The 13,854-nt window shown below is 37.2% G+C and overlaps 1 protein-coding gene across 1 annotated transcript; it reads left to right on the top strand.

Annotated features, from left to right (window-relative positions):
* Positions 1-1,953: 1,953 nt before the first annotated feature.
* reep5 (receptor accessory protein 5) lies at positions 1,954-13,854 on the top strand. The gene is made up of 5 exons (XM_066711279.1): positions 1,954-2,157; positions 2,620-2,713; positions 7,703-7,841; positions 12,428-12,596; positions 13,490-13,854. Exons 1-5 carry the CDS (start codon positions 2,040-2,042, stop codon positions 13,537-13,539), a joined length of 570 nt encoding a protein of 189 aa, XP_066567376.1. The 5' UTR covers positions 1,954-2,039; the 3' UTR covers positions 13,540-13,854.

Here is a 13,854-nt window from a genome sequence, read left to right as displayed (position 1 = left end):
TGCCCATTTTTCCTGCTTCTAACACATCAACTTTGAGGACAAAATGTTCACTTGCTGCCTAATATATCCCACCCACTGACAGGTGCCATGATAACGAGATTATCAGTGTTATTCACTTCACCTGTAAGTGGTCATGGTGTTATGGCTGATCGATGTATAGTTAGACAGTGTATATAAAGTTAAACTCCTGAAAATTTACCACAGAGAGAGTAGCAGTCTCTTTAGTGGCACAACTTTAGTTGTTTTCTTTTTCTCAGTATGGATACAGTGGCTCTCTGAATGGAACAATGCAGAAGTACGTTGACAGATTCTTTGTCCCTAAACAATGGTGTTAAATAAATAATGGTCTGATTTTCTTCACAGTAATTCAACTTCAAAGCTAAATGTTTACATTGTTCAAATATATTTGTACCCTAAATACACTCTAATTTGTTTCTACTACAAACTATGATGTATTTATTTGGCATTGTAAGGTGCTGCAATGCCTAGGTGTTCAAACGTAAGGCTGTTGTCCTAACAAAACAGTCTTTCTAATGATAAATATTTTGATTAATTCCTATATACAAAAACTATTTTTGAAATAAGTAATTATATAAGGACAGCTCTGGTGTTAACCATATACATTAATTGACTGCATTGTTGTTGAATGTGATTCCTACTGCACGAATAAAATCCTTTACTAATGTATCATACAGCACACTCCTCTTATACCAGGGAGAGTAGTTGGGTGAGGTCTGAAACATGCTGCCATTCCAGTTTTTCTATTTTTGCAACCAAACTCAAAGCAGCATTATTTTGCCCTGGAATATGTATGATACTGATCAATTTTCAATAACATGTTCAATAAATATTTTAGTCAGAGTGTAAAAATAAGCAGAAGTCTTGTGTCCATTTTAAATGAATGTACAAATCCATATCCAGAAAAACAGTGGAAAAAGATGAGAAAGGTGGTGATTTGACTCCCTGCTAAAATGGAACTGGATGGACATTGGTTTGGATTGATATACTCTGATTATACTCTTGTTATACTCTGAATCCTGCTCATCACCAAAGAGCTGTCTAATATTGTACGACTCTCCTCTAAAGTACAAGTACATGTAACTCCATTTCAGGAGGAATCAGATTAAAACTAATATAAAATCTATCCTTGTTATACAACCCATGTATTCTCTAACCTGTGAAGTTCTAATGGGTTTCAAAATGTATTGGTTTCTAGGCATGGCTGAACTATGTTGCAACACTCAGATTAACTATTAACCTCCCTGCAATGGATTAAGTCAACTCATTTCTCCCTGAAAAGACAAGTGCTTTGATTATGAATAACTTGATAAACTCACCAGGTGAGTAGAACCAGTTGTGCTGCCCACATCTTTCCATTTTAGTGGAGGCAGACATGTGTACTGCTATACACTACGAAGAGTACAAACCCATGTGGGCCACCAAATCGAGAGATGTTAAAGTATAAACTCAGATGGATTTATCTGTGTTTTGTCTTTAATTAAATCATGTACATTTGTTAAAAATGGTGGTCAAATATTACGATTTAATAGATAATGCAGCCATTAACATGTAGAAGAGTATAAAACTGGATAACGGGAGGTAAACACATTTCAACAGACACTTCAGGTAAACAGTGTGACAGTTTTTCCCTCGAATTCCTGGTTTTGCACAATTCAATAGTTGTTTAAGATAATGCAATATATACGTATTAAGTTAACCTCGCCTCGCTGATGTAACACCCGTTTAACTAAATGATCGCGCTCTTGTAACGCAGATGTCCGCAGTTCTGCGCAGCTCTGCACAATCCCACCAATCCCATTGGCGAAGCAGCGCAGAACTGCGGAAAACTACGCCACACAGCACGACCAATGCCTACGCGGGGCCAGGGTGTGGCCGCAGACGCATGCGTGACGTAGCGCAGCGCGGCGTGGCTCTGACGGCCCGCAGCCCCGTCTGTGCGCCGAGTATTGCAGTGCATCGCAACTTCTGACGGGGAGAGTTGGCTTAGTCATCTGCACAGTCATCCGGGGAGAACAATCATGGCAGCAGGGTTAAAAGAAAGATTTGACAACTTCCTCAAGGAGAAAAATGTCGTAACTGATGTCTTGGGGAAGATTGAAGCGAAAACGGGAGTCAATAGGACCTACATTGCACTGGGTAAGTCAAGACGAAATCTGGGGGAAAACAACGCGCCGCTGCGTAGGATGCGTGCCAGCAGTGTGTTAGGAGCAGAATCCACTATAAATAGCATTCCCAGCTTTAATGAAATTATTATGATCACACGGATAACCGAGCTGATATTTACCCACATGTGCACAACGAGCTGTCATAGCCGACCCTTTTCTTAGACGTTGAATGAAATCCAGCCCAGTTGCGGATGTCGTATTTGCTGGTGAACTACGAATGCCATTTTCATAGCTTTGTTGCTGATTTTCGTTTGTTGATTGACGCAGTTGTTGGCACTTGCAGGAGAGATTCATTATTTCTTACGATTGAGACTGTTTTGCAAGACAGTCAAGAACGACGACCTGATATATGTGCTTCTCGTTTTCATTCATGTAATTTGGTGGTTGAATGTGTACTGGAATGGAAATGAACTAAAAGACTCTTCTTTTCCAGTTGCAATTGCCATAATTGCCATTTACCTTGTGATTGGCTACGGGGCGTCTCTGCTGTGTAACCTCATTGGATTCGTCTATCCTGCATATGTCTCGTAAGTTGATCTTTTTATAATGATGTACTGTCTGCATTGAAATGAAACACGATCTGCTGCCACAGCCAAGGACCCATGTTCAACCAAGCAAGGCCGTGACTTGGGGTTACGTCATGCTTCCCTCACACGTTTTTCCTCAGCACATCATAGCATCTTACAGGTCTAGTCTTTCTCAGGAGTGCTATAATAATGGTAGGCAGGTGTAGGCCCCTTGTGCAAAACAACTAAAATGATACAATGCATCTTCAAAATTCATCAAAAGGGTTGCATGACAATGATCCATCTTAATGTGAATCCATATTTATTTGAATTTAGTAGATAGACGTTTTTCATATCTTCTTAAGAGAGTGACATGACCAAGAAAGAAAATGTGCAATATATTGATAGGTTTGGATGTGTTTTATTGAAACCATCTTATTATATATATTTTTTGTTAAACCTTGATATCTATTAAATAGATTTCTCAGTTATATCAACCACTTCTGTCAGTTGAATCATCATAACTGAATCGTCTTAAACGAAACACATTTTTTGCAGCTGTATCCCATTGCCCTCTTTGCCACCGTCCCCATAAGGTCTGCTCTGAATGACGGTGCAGTTGCACTGGAGTGTGTTACCTGCTATCCTGACATACAGGAGCCGGTGTTGATGGCTTTTGCAATAAACACCAGGAAGTGCCCCACCCTGTGCCAACAGGAATAACCAAGAGCCCCTATCTAGACTGGCGGCTTGACAATTAAAAAATAGATTTTGCCTGACCTATGCACTGCTTTGGTTTTAGGTTACATCATAGTTCCCATGTGACAGTGTTGTTGCAGTTTCCATTTAAAGACAAAATGTGGTTGTCTGAAGGAATGGGATTAAATATTACTGGTGCCTACCACTGAACCATGAATAAAGGACATCTCTTTTCTGATGGTGGTGTTAGTAGTTCTGTTTTATCTGTATCATTTCATCCAATTAACACTGCCTTTTAAATTACAATGCTGTGTTGTACACATTACCCAGTTCTGTGTTTTGAATGGACTGAGCGAAACCCCACACCTTGTATGCAAATTAGTTGTATAACTCTGTGTAGTACATTATATCAATTCTTATTTTGAGAGCACTGAATTAGAAGTAAATTATTATATACCAGTACAGATAATGCAAAATAACATTTACCCACACCTCAAAATATATGGTCTACAAATAAAAATATATAATTAGGCCTAATAGAAGTTTATATTCAAACATATAACTAATAGTTGCTTATTACCTTATTTTGATGTGTGTAGTTGGTATTGCTGATGATTTATGCTGGCCCTGCCAAAGATTAAGAATATGTCTAATTAAGTGATAGTACAGGGTGCCATTTAATGCCAGGACTTTTAACAATTAATTAATTAATCTTCCTAATCCTGCAGTCAAAACAATCAGGGAGACCTTATTCCTGCCCAGGTAGACTAGCTATCCTGCCAGTATAGTAGAAAATACCAGCCCATGTAAAATCATGCTGGGAATTTGCAAACATAAATGAATAAATAACTTGGGACATCACCCAGGTAACACCATCCCTACAGTGAGGCGTGGTGGCGGCAGCATCATGTTGTGGGAATGTCTTGCAGTGACAGGGGCTGGGAAGCTTGTCAGGGTGGAGGGCAATAATTGAGCTAAATACAGGTACATTATTGAGGAAAAACTGTTTTTGCAAAAGACTGTGATGGAGATTCATATTTTAGCAAGATAATGATCCCAAGCACATAGCCAAAACAACACTGCAGTGGCTTAAAAATAAGAAAGTGAATGTCCTAGAGTGGCCCAGTCAAAGCCCAGACTTTAATCTGTTTGAGAATCTGTGGCAAGACTTAAACAAATGATGTGCACCAAGAATCCCCATCCACCTGGAGAGAGCCTGAACAATTTTAAGTTTGCTTTCTAATCAATTAAAATTCTGATCTGATGTGCAAGAGTCATATGGATGCATAGACTATGTTTACACAATAAAAATACTATCAAGAGTGGCAAAAGAATAAAACTAAAACATCTTAAACACGGGAAATGCGGCATTATATTGCTGTGGTAAACTACATGCAAATGTAATTAATACAGTACTTCAGTAATTACACTAATTATTTTTACCAACTATTTCCCAGGTTACATTGATTTAGTATCGTAACCCTTCAGTTTACTTCAGTGTTAGTTTTGATTGCAATTCAAAGTAAGCAGAGACTTCTCTTTATACTGTTGGAGTGTACTGTTGCTAAGTGAGATGCTTTGTGGTGGAAATGTAATGGATTGTGAAATACAAATTATAACAATTTCTGTTGATATGCTATACCTTTAAGTATCATCTGCTATAATATAGGATGCTATAAGGTACAAAAATAGAATTATTTTAAACCAAAAGAAGGTGCTCAGGATATTGATAAATGCATTTGGATAAATCTCTTAGTCAGAGACACAGTTAGTGACACAGCAAAACTGCAAAATTCTGTCCATCTTCTGTAAAGCATAGTGTAATTTTGAGATAATGTGGTCTGTGAGGCCTGAAGTGTTATAATCTCTGTTCATTCATATCTTTATCAAAATCATTTTTTGTTTTTCTAGCACATATCATAGTTGTCAGATTTCAACATCAGAAATTGTTTAAAGAAACATGTATCCAAAATTAAAGTCTCAGTGAGATGTAAGCTTAATTGATCAGGCTACATATTGCAGATCCCCTTTCTTGTAGTAGTTTTAGTGAAGCATGCATGCTGTCATAGAGTTGTACATGCCTCCGGAAGTGCTTGCGTGCTGATCAGACTCAAATTCACCCACATGCATCGACTCATTTGTACTGGGCAGACACAAGGTGTTCATTAACATGAGTCAACTCCACATGCTACAAGCACAAGGACAATTTAGCTTTCATAGTTTGGCAACTCTGCATGAAATGAATGGAGAAAAGCTTTAATATTTCAGCTATAAGGATTAAACCTGAAGTACTTACTGAATCACCGCTTGAGGTGGTAAAAGAAAATTATAGCACAAGTTGCTTTCCTTAACACAAAGCATGGCTGTCATGTTTCACTCTAGTATTACTAAGCTGTTAAATATCTGATAGGTCTTTTTGTTTATTTAAATCCATTTACTACTGTCATAATGCTAAGACTTGCTGTTTTGTTAAAATGCAAAAAAAATGAAGTATAATAAAAACAATTGCATCAAGGAAGGAAATCTCTTCTCAGTGGCACATGCTTCTGCCCACGGAAGCCACAGCAGAAATGTTGTTAGCCTTTTCATTCTCTCTACCACTGGTATCTGTGTCACATAAAGACAACAGTATGTGGAGATAAATTGATTTTCTTTTGCTGTAGTGAAGGAATAGAATGATAGTTTAAAAGATCTTAAATATGACAACTCACCACGTCAACCGTTTAAGACATGAGTCTACAGAATGTCTTTACTTTATTCAGGCCTACATCTTGGCAAGTCACAATCGAAGCCTGTCGTTGTTCCTTTTGCAGCAGCTGCAAGGGACTTCAGACAGATGGCAACCTTAAGGATGCACCCCCCTCTCCAGGGCAGCGGATAAAGTGCTGAAATGAGAATTTAACATTCTTATAAATCATCCTAGATATTAGTAGCCACTGGCCATATTAAAGTGCATAGCAAGTTTCAATGTAAAGCAGCAGTCAATTATGAATCAGCAGTCATAATCAATTTTTATTATGAAACTGTAAAATAAACTATATTGTAAGCAGATGTTACACAACAGAGGTATTCCAATTTGCAGATTAATTTGTGTGGAGTACAATTATAAATAGGTACAGGATAAATAGGTACTTGTTGTTGGAGTAATAGGACGGAGCACCTTGGCTTAGATTAAGAGAATTAACAGTGCTTGAGTGAAACTTGTCTAAAGCAGGGTTTAATAATGAGCACAGTAAACTGGCACTGAGTTCACTGTGCTTTTGTTTGGGATGAACAGGAAGAATTCAGAGAATTCCCTTCTGAGAACCATCTGAACGTTTTCTATTTAATACATGTGCCTAAAGGTCGTTCATTAGCGATACATTCATCATTAGGAGTTTTGTACATTTTTTTTGCTTACTATACCTGGGAATTTATGATTATCTGGAAGAACCATTGAGGCACACTGTGCTTTTGCAACGACGTAAGAGATCTTAATCTCAATTTGCGGTGCAGTGAACTAGATTAGCAATTATCCTTTTTATGATGCAGTACTTCTACAGTAAAGTTGTCTCGGCTTATTGTTGATGCCAAAATATGTACTGCCAGAGACATCCACTAATACATTCTATAATGTTTTACAGCTGCATATCTGCACTATGATTTTTACAGGGTTTTCCTGTGATTGTAAAGCCATAGAATTTGACATTACAAATGCACCCACAATCGAAGAAACAAAAGTAATATTAAAAAATGCAGAAATAGCTGCATTGTTGATGTGTTGTTGCAAATGTAGCTAGTACATCTACTTCATAATTATTGCTCTACCAGACAAATTTCTGTGAGTCATCTTTTCCTTAAAACATATGGATTACGGGATCACAATTTGGGGTAGCCTCACCCTGTGAAGAAATGTTTATATTTAATCACTGGGGAGATTGCAAAATATTCAGTGTCCTTCAGACAGTTTTCAAGGGCCACAATGCAGTAGATTTTATAGGTCTCTTTAACGTCACCTTAGGTTTAGGAATGGGGTGTAATAGATTTAGATCAGTGAATAATTATTTAAATTAACTAATTAAGAGCACAGGTAGAATGAAACCAGAACAATGATGAGCCAACCTGCGTGTGACCGTTACACTGACCTTCCCAACATTCGTTTTGAAACACCTGCTGAAAACATGACACTCTGACACTCGATTTGCCTTTCTAAATGTGGTTCCCTCATACGCACTGAAGTGAATGTCTTCGCCAAGCACTTTGTGTTGCCAATGGAGGATGTATAAATATTTTAAAACCCAAGGAATTACCTTTTCTTTCTCTGATTTGCAGGATCAAAGCTATTGAAAGTGCAACCAAAGAGGATGACACAAAATGGCTGACATACTGGGTGGTGAATGGGGTTTTCTGTGTGGCTGAATTCTTTGCCGACATCTTTCTGTCTTGGTTCCCATTCTACTACATGGGAAAGGTAAGTGTTTTTATTTCGTTAGTGCAAGTGTGTTTGCTTTTATTTAAATGTGGTTCTTTAAGGAGTGAAAGTAAAGATGCTAAATGTTTAAATTTTTGTATCAATTAAATAATGTTTTTATCCAATAATCAAACATTATAATGTAAAAAACACAAATGATACAAATGAAAAATAAACCTTTATGTTGCCTAAAATAATGTTTTGTCTATCCTGTTCCTGCAACATCCAAGCATTTTCTGGTATTTCCCAATACTTTCGCTTATACAACGTTTACAAATGTGTAAACCTATTTTATGCCTTTTACTAAATTGATTTACTGTCTAGTGTCTGCACCAATTTTAAGGATATTACCCATGATTACATTTGTATTAGTTAGAAGTGTTACGTAATATGAATTTAAAACTGCATCCTGCTTTTGTCTTATATTTTAAACATATTTAAACATTCCCAGTTTATGTTTTTAGTGGTAAGTGTGTTTTTAGCATGTATTGGTGCAAACTATAAAGCAATATTGTATTATATCCATCTATGATTGATTTTGTTACGTGAAGAAGAACAGGGCTTTGTCTCAGAAACACTAATTGCCTGTGGGAGACAGAATAGTGGATTACAGAATACAGTATCAGCGATGTAAACCAGCTTGTGCTGAAAAGCAAGTCTGAAGCTCCCTGGTTCAGAGATGAGTATTTGCATATTTATCACTCATCCAGAACTGAGCTTCAAAATGTGAAAATGCACTCCAGAAAATACTGTATCAAATTTCAGTAACAGCTTATGTGTATATGTGATTTAGATAGTTTATTCAAACGTAGCCACACAACCTTTAACTTCTGTCTTTTCATACACTGAGTTCAGATAAGCATTATGGGTTAGTATGAAACAGGAAAGCTGTTCGGCGGCTGCTGATTTAGGCTGTATATGATGTTTCACACAAGTGATAGGATTAGCAGAACCCCTGCACTGTATATCTTTTAATAAACATCACTGTAACTTTTTAGTGGTCTTTAAACCCTTCTCTAGCTTATTTAAAATATAGGCTAACTTTGTCAATGTACATTTTTTGGTGTATTTAACACCAGTCTTACTATGTTTTTAGAAGCAAGAAAGGGTGCACAATAAATATTTGCATAGAAAACAAATGGAACAGTCAGCCACTGAGTAGAGCAGAGGATCATGGGAAATGTCAGTTATTTCACACATTACTGAAAACCATATCTGATTGTTTGTTAAATAATAGATAAAAATAAAAGATAAATAAAGATAAAAAGTACATAATAGATTTTCTGTTGAGTAATGCTGTCGACCGTACCAGTTATCACAAATTGCTATTTTATTAGTAAAAGGGAATGTGTAACTGGGTTTTACCACCACTTGTTGAGGGTCACATGTTGGATATTATATATCTGAATTTCTTCAGTACATTTCAGTGGAATAAATGCAATAAAAATTGTAACATTGCATTGATATGGTCTGATATAGGACTTAAGACTCTGCTGCATCTCAGAGGCTGTCAGGAAATTGTTTGTCTCTTGAAACAATGCTTATTACAGACTGCCTTGATTTTGTTTGAATGTATGAATTTGGTATCTATTGTGCGAATCCCTAATGAAAATCACATGAAAACAAGAATCTAATAGAACTGTGAAAACTAAAATGAGTTTCACTGTTAAGAATTACAAACAATGGTTTATTTTAAGAATAATAATAATGATTTTAAAAAACAAAATTATATTTAATCATGCATTGGAGTTCGTTCAATAGCATGATGTCTCAGTTTTTCTTTCTGGTTTTAATAATATTATGAAAATAAGAGAAAAACAGCTCTATACGGTATTGATACAGTCTTCTTTTTCAATAAAATAAATGACGTGAAAGTGGATACCCGTTAACTATCCAAATTACTCTGGAAGCTTAAAACCTTTGTTCCGATGTTATCTTCACAGATCAAAATGTTCTATATTTTTCCCAGTCCCTTAATTCGAACTACCATGCAACTGATGGCAGTGCATCGGTGACGTGTCTTCAGTCAGCTGTGCTTACAGAGAGTGGGCTTTTCAGGGAGAAAGGGGTTATATTGCATTACACGCTGAATGAAAGCAGTGCATTATATATATTTCAACATGTCATTATGTTGTGAAAAATTGGCTGTGAATCTGTGACTGTTTTGAAAACGTCAGGGTCATATGCTCTTTAAAATCGTTTTAAATGTTATGTAATTATCCATGCCATTTCCATAGTAATTGAATAAGACCAGATCTGTTCTAAAATATTTCACTGCTGGTGCTGTTCTAACACTATAGTACAGCTAGTCTTGTCATTATAGTTGCTCTTTGTTAGACCAGATGGCTTGAGGCCTCCTTGAGCGTGATTAAAGCTGAACCCAACCACGCCAGCAACAGACAAGTGAGAATTTCTAGTGAAAAAGCTGTTTGATTAGATATGGGTGACCACAGAGTCACAGTGACGTGTCCGTTATCTTTTTCCATATGTAAAGAATTAAGTAAACATTGAAACGCATGCAAAGGTTCTTTTAAATAACAATAAAACATTGTAGTACCAAACTTTGTTTTTTCACCCCAGAACTTCTGTACTTTAGAAATGAAACATTCTGTTGTCTTTCTTGGCGTTTTTGTGGCCGACAACCTTTTTATCTATGTATGAAATGGACAGATTATCTGGCAGATCGCTGTTTAGTTTGTAACAAGTAGATCATTAATAAGTAGCCTGTAAATCGCCCTGGATAAGGGTGTCTGCCAAATAATAATAATGATAATACATCATAAAGTCCCCAAATTATATATAATAAAGATAATAGACTGGACTACAATCTCAGCATGGTGACATACAGCTATTCAGTATACTACCTTACCTTTTAGTGTTACGTCCTCTTAGCCACCTGAGTCCTCACCATCCCAAAACAGAAAGAATACAGTTTGAAGGTTTGTAAAAAACAGATGGAAACAGCAGGACACAGGAGCAGCTTAAGCAAGGTGACTGCCTGCAGAGATGATCATCTGTGGGTATGAGAGCTTAGCACGGGAGTGGAGCAAGAAATAATCTTTTCACCCATCTCGTCATTTAGCTTCTATGTAACTAGCGATCTAGCTATCAGGAAATACAATCAAAGCTGTGTTGATCTAAATGCAATAGATGGTAAAGCTGAATAAGGCAGAAGTAAATATTAGTAGTGTAGGTGGCACTGCCAGTTTTGACTATCAATATTGTACGTATCAGTAGGTAAATAGTTACATATTTTTCTAAATACACTGTGTTTAAAATGCTTTCAGTACTTCACAGGATGTGATGTATTTTGTACTGCTTTGTATACAGGCATGAGCTACAGCACTTTAATGTCAGTGTTGTTGTTGTTTTATTGTTTTTTTGTTTTTAGATTTGTGTGATAATAAGTTGGTATAATAATAAGAATATTATTTAATATTTTCACCTGAAATCTCGATGCCCTTTTATTATTTTGCTTTCCCTGAAACCCGATGCCTTTGCTTAGCAGCCAAAAAACAATAATTTAAAAAACATATTGTTGTGCAGACATGATTCAATCATTCCTTACATGGCTGATTAAACAGAGACCGTTCATTCTTAATCAAGAGTTCTTAGTATCTCTTGGGAACAAAACAGTGTGTTAATACAGAGATTATTCCTCGCTCTGCAGTGTAAGGGCCCAGTTACTAACTAGAGAGACTAATTGACCAATAGTGAGCTGCACTTCACATGAGCACCTACTCAGAGAGTTTGCAAGCACTAAGTTCCTGGAAAACATGTTTTCATTTACATCCATTGCAATTAAATAAAATAAGAATTAAACTCCACTTTGCAAGCACAGCACACCTTGCATGGCTGTAGTCTGTTCAAACTTTAGCAGTATGTTAGCAGTATGATGCATTAATATTGCAAGCATTGAAAATAACCCAGTCTGGCTGTGTAGTCTGTTAAAGCAGCCTGTATTTAAATTGCCAGAGGGATGTACAATATTTTGCACAAATCCTGTGTTTTTGTACCGTCAGGCTGCTCAGTTCAACAGGAACAGGGAAAGTTAGCCATTCCCTGCTGTTGAGTCGTGCATGTTAAGCTGATATGCAAGAAAACATGGCATGTTGCCAATTGCAGTATGAATAAAGATGGACACCTGCACAGACTGCTGACCGTGTTACTGATCTGGCACCTGCAAATGTTTCAGAGGCTGGACTGGACCACACTGAGTCAGTCTTTGGCAGGCATTGGGTGTGGTTTGGTATATTTAGAGAGAAACACATTGCTCAAGAGCAGCTTAGTGTATTTGCAATCACAGCCTGTTTGGCAAGTGAACTTGATCTGGTCTCTCAAGGCTATGGCCATTACTGAATTTTCTTTTGGGAGATGTTTGAAAGACATGAAGATCTGTTGAGAGTTTACTTCAAAAGTAATTAAATTATCCAAGAAGCTTCTTCTCGCAAATGCAAGGACATCTACTAATTTATGTATATTTTATTTTTTGGAAACCGGTTTTGTTGTATGTGTGTGTGTGTGTGTGTGTTTGACCTTGAGCAGGGAAAAGCTTAGGATGACTGTTTGTGTTTTTCTCTCTCCAGTGCGCTTTCCTGGTGTGGTGCATGGCGCCCACTCCTTCCAACGGCTCAGTCCAGATCTACACACGGGTCATTCGTCCCATCTTCCTGAAGAACGAGGCCAAGATCGACCGCTTTGCGAAAGACATTACAGACAAGGCTTCGGAAGCTGCTGACAAATTCAAAAATGAGGGTAAGGGCACCTTGCTCCACTTTTAATATATTATAGTGCCCTTGTTGTTTATGATTCTTTCATATTTACTGATGGGTAAGCGCACAGGCAGCGACGCCATGAAAGTGGAAAAGGGTATCCTCTCCTGGATGTGACCAGAGGCCTGTGGGACTTTATAAGGGTGGGCAGCACTGAGGAACTGTACTTTTAATCCGTATTTCTGTCTGTATGCCATCCATTGTTTGCATACTGCTTTTCAGAGGTGACAGATCTTCTCCAATTCTTGCAGTGGAATTTAAATTAGTCACAATTATCACTTTCATTGTCGTGCACAGCGCTTAATATACTGTCAGAGCACTCTGTCACAATTAACTGCACATCAGATAGTAAGCTGACTGGTTGGGTTGTCTTGCAAACGAATTATCTTGGTTTCTATTTTACCTTTTGTTTTCATTGTTTTTGCTATGCATGCAGTGGCTTATGAAGGTCACGGTGCTGACTAACACATTAAGGTGCAGTAAACTGGTAAGAGAGTTTATTAGAAAAAAGGTGGGGCCACGGTAACTGATACAGCTTTGCCTATGAAACATTAATGCGCAGACGTTTTGTACTGGTGACTGTCTGACAATACAGCCATACCAGGATACAATGCATTATTAATAGTGATGATCAGCACAGGCTTTTCTCTTTGTGAATCACATGACATGGGTGTGAACATTCATCTTCTTTAATTCCTCTCCAGCTCTGTGCTGTTTGGTAACACTATTTAAAAAGCCCTCCTGTTTTCAGTACAGCTGGTTTTACTTCTGCAAAATTGAATAATGATTTCTGGCATGTTATCCTTTTTTTTTTTTTTTGGGGTGGCAGTGTCAATTCAATTACTAACAAACTGTACTTCTTATTGTATTTTCCAGCCAAAAAAGCAACAGCAAACATCATTTTCGAGGAGAAGAAGAGCACTTAAGATCCCTGGATGAAGCCATGTTTCAAAAGCGTATTCTCTAAGGACTGTGGTAATAGTCTGAATAAATGTTGCCTTGGATTTTTTTTTTTTTATTGTTCATTTTTTAAACAAACCAGATTTTAAGTTGTGCTCACTATTTTATTGTTGTCTGTGTAAGTAGCGAAGGATTTATTATGTCAATGCAGTCCCGTGGCTGAATTTCAAAGCTTTTTGCAACAACTTCAATTGTGTGTAGGTGGGGCTGAGGGCTTTATCATGTACTGACCCAAACTTGCAGAAAGAAGTTACCCTAATAAAGAAAACACTTGTTGCTAA

Source organism: Amia ocellicauda, chromosome 8 (genome assembly GCF_036373705.1).
Source record: "Amia ocellicauda isolate fAmiCal2 chromosome 8, fAmiCal2.hap1, whole genome shotgun sequence".
In the NCBI taxonomy this organism is placed as follows: Eukaryota; Metazoa; Chordata; class Actinopteri; order Amiiformes; family Amiidae; genus Amia; species Amia ocellicauda.
This window is presented reverse-complemented; position numbering and strand designations above follow the sequence as displayed.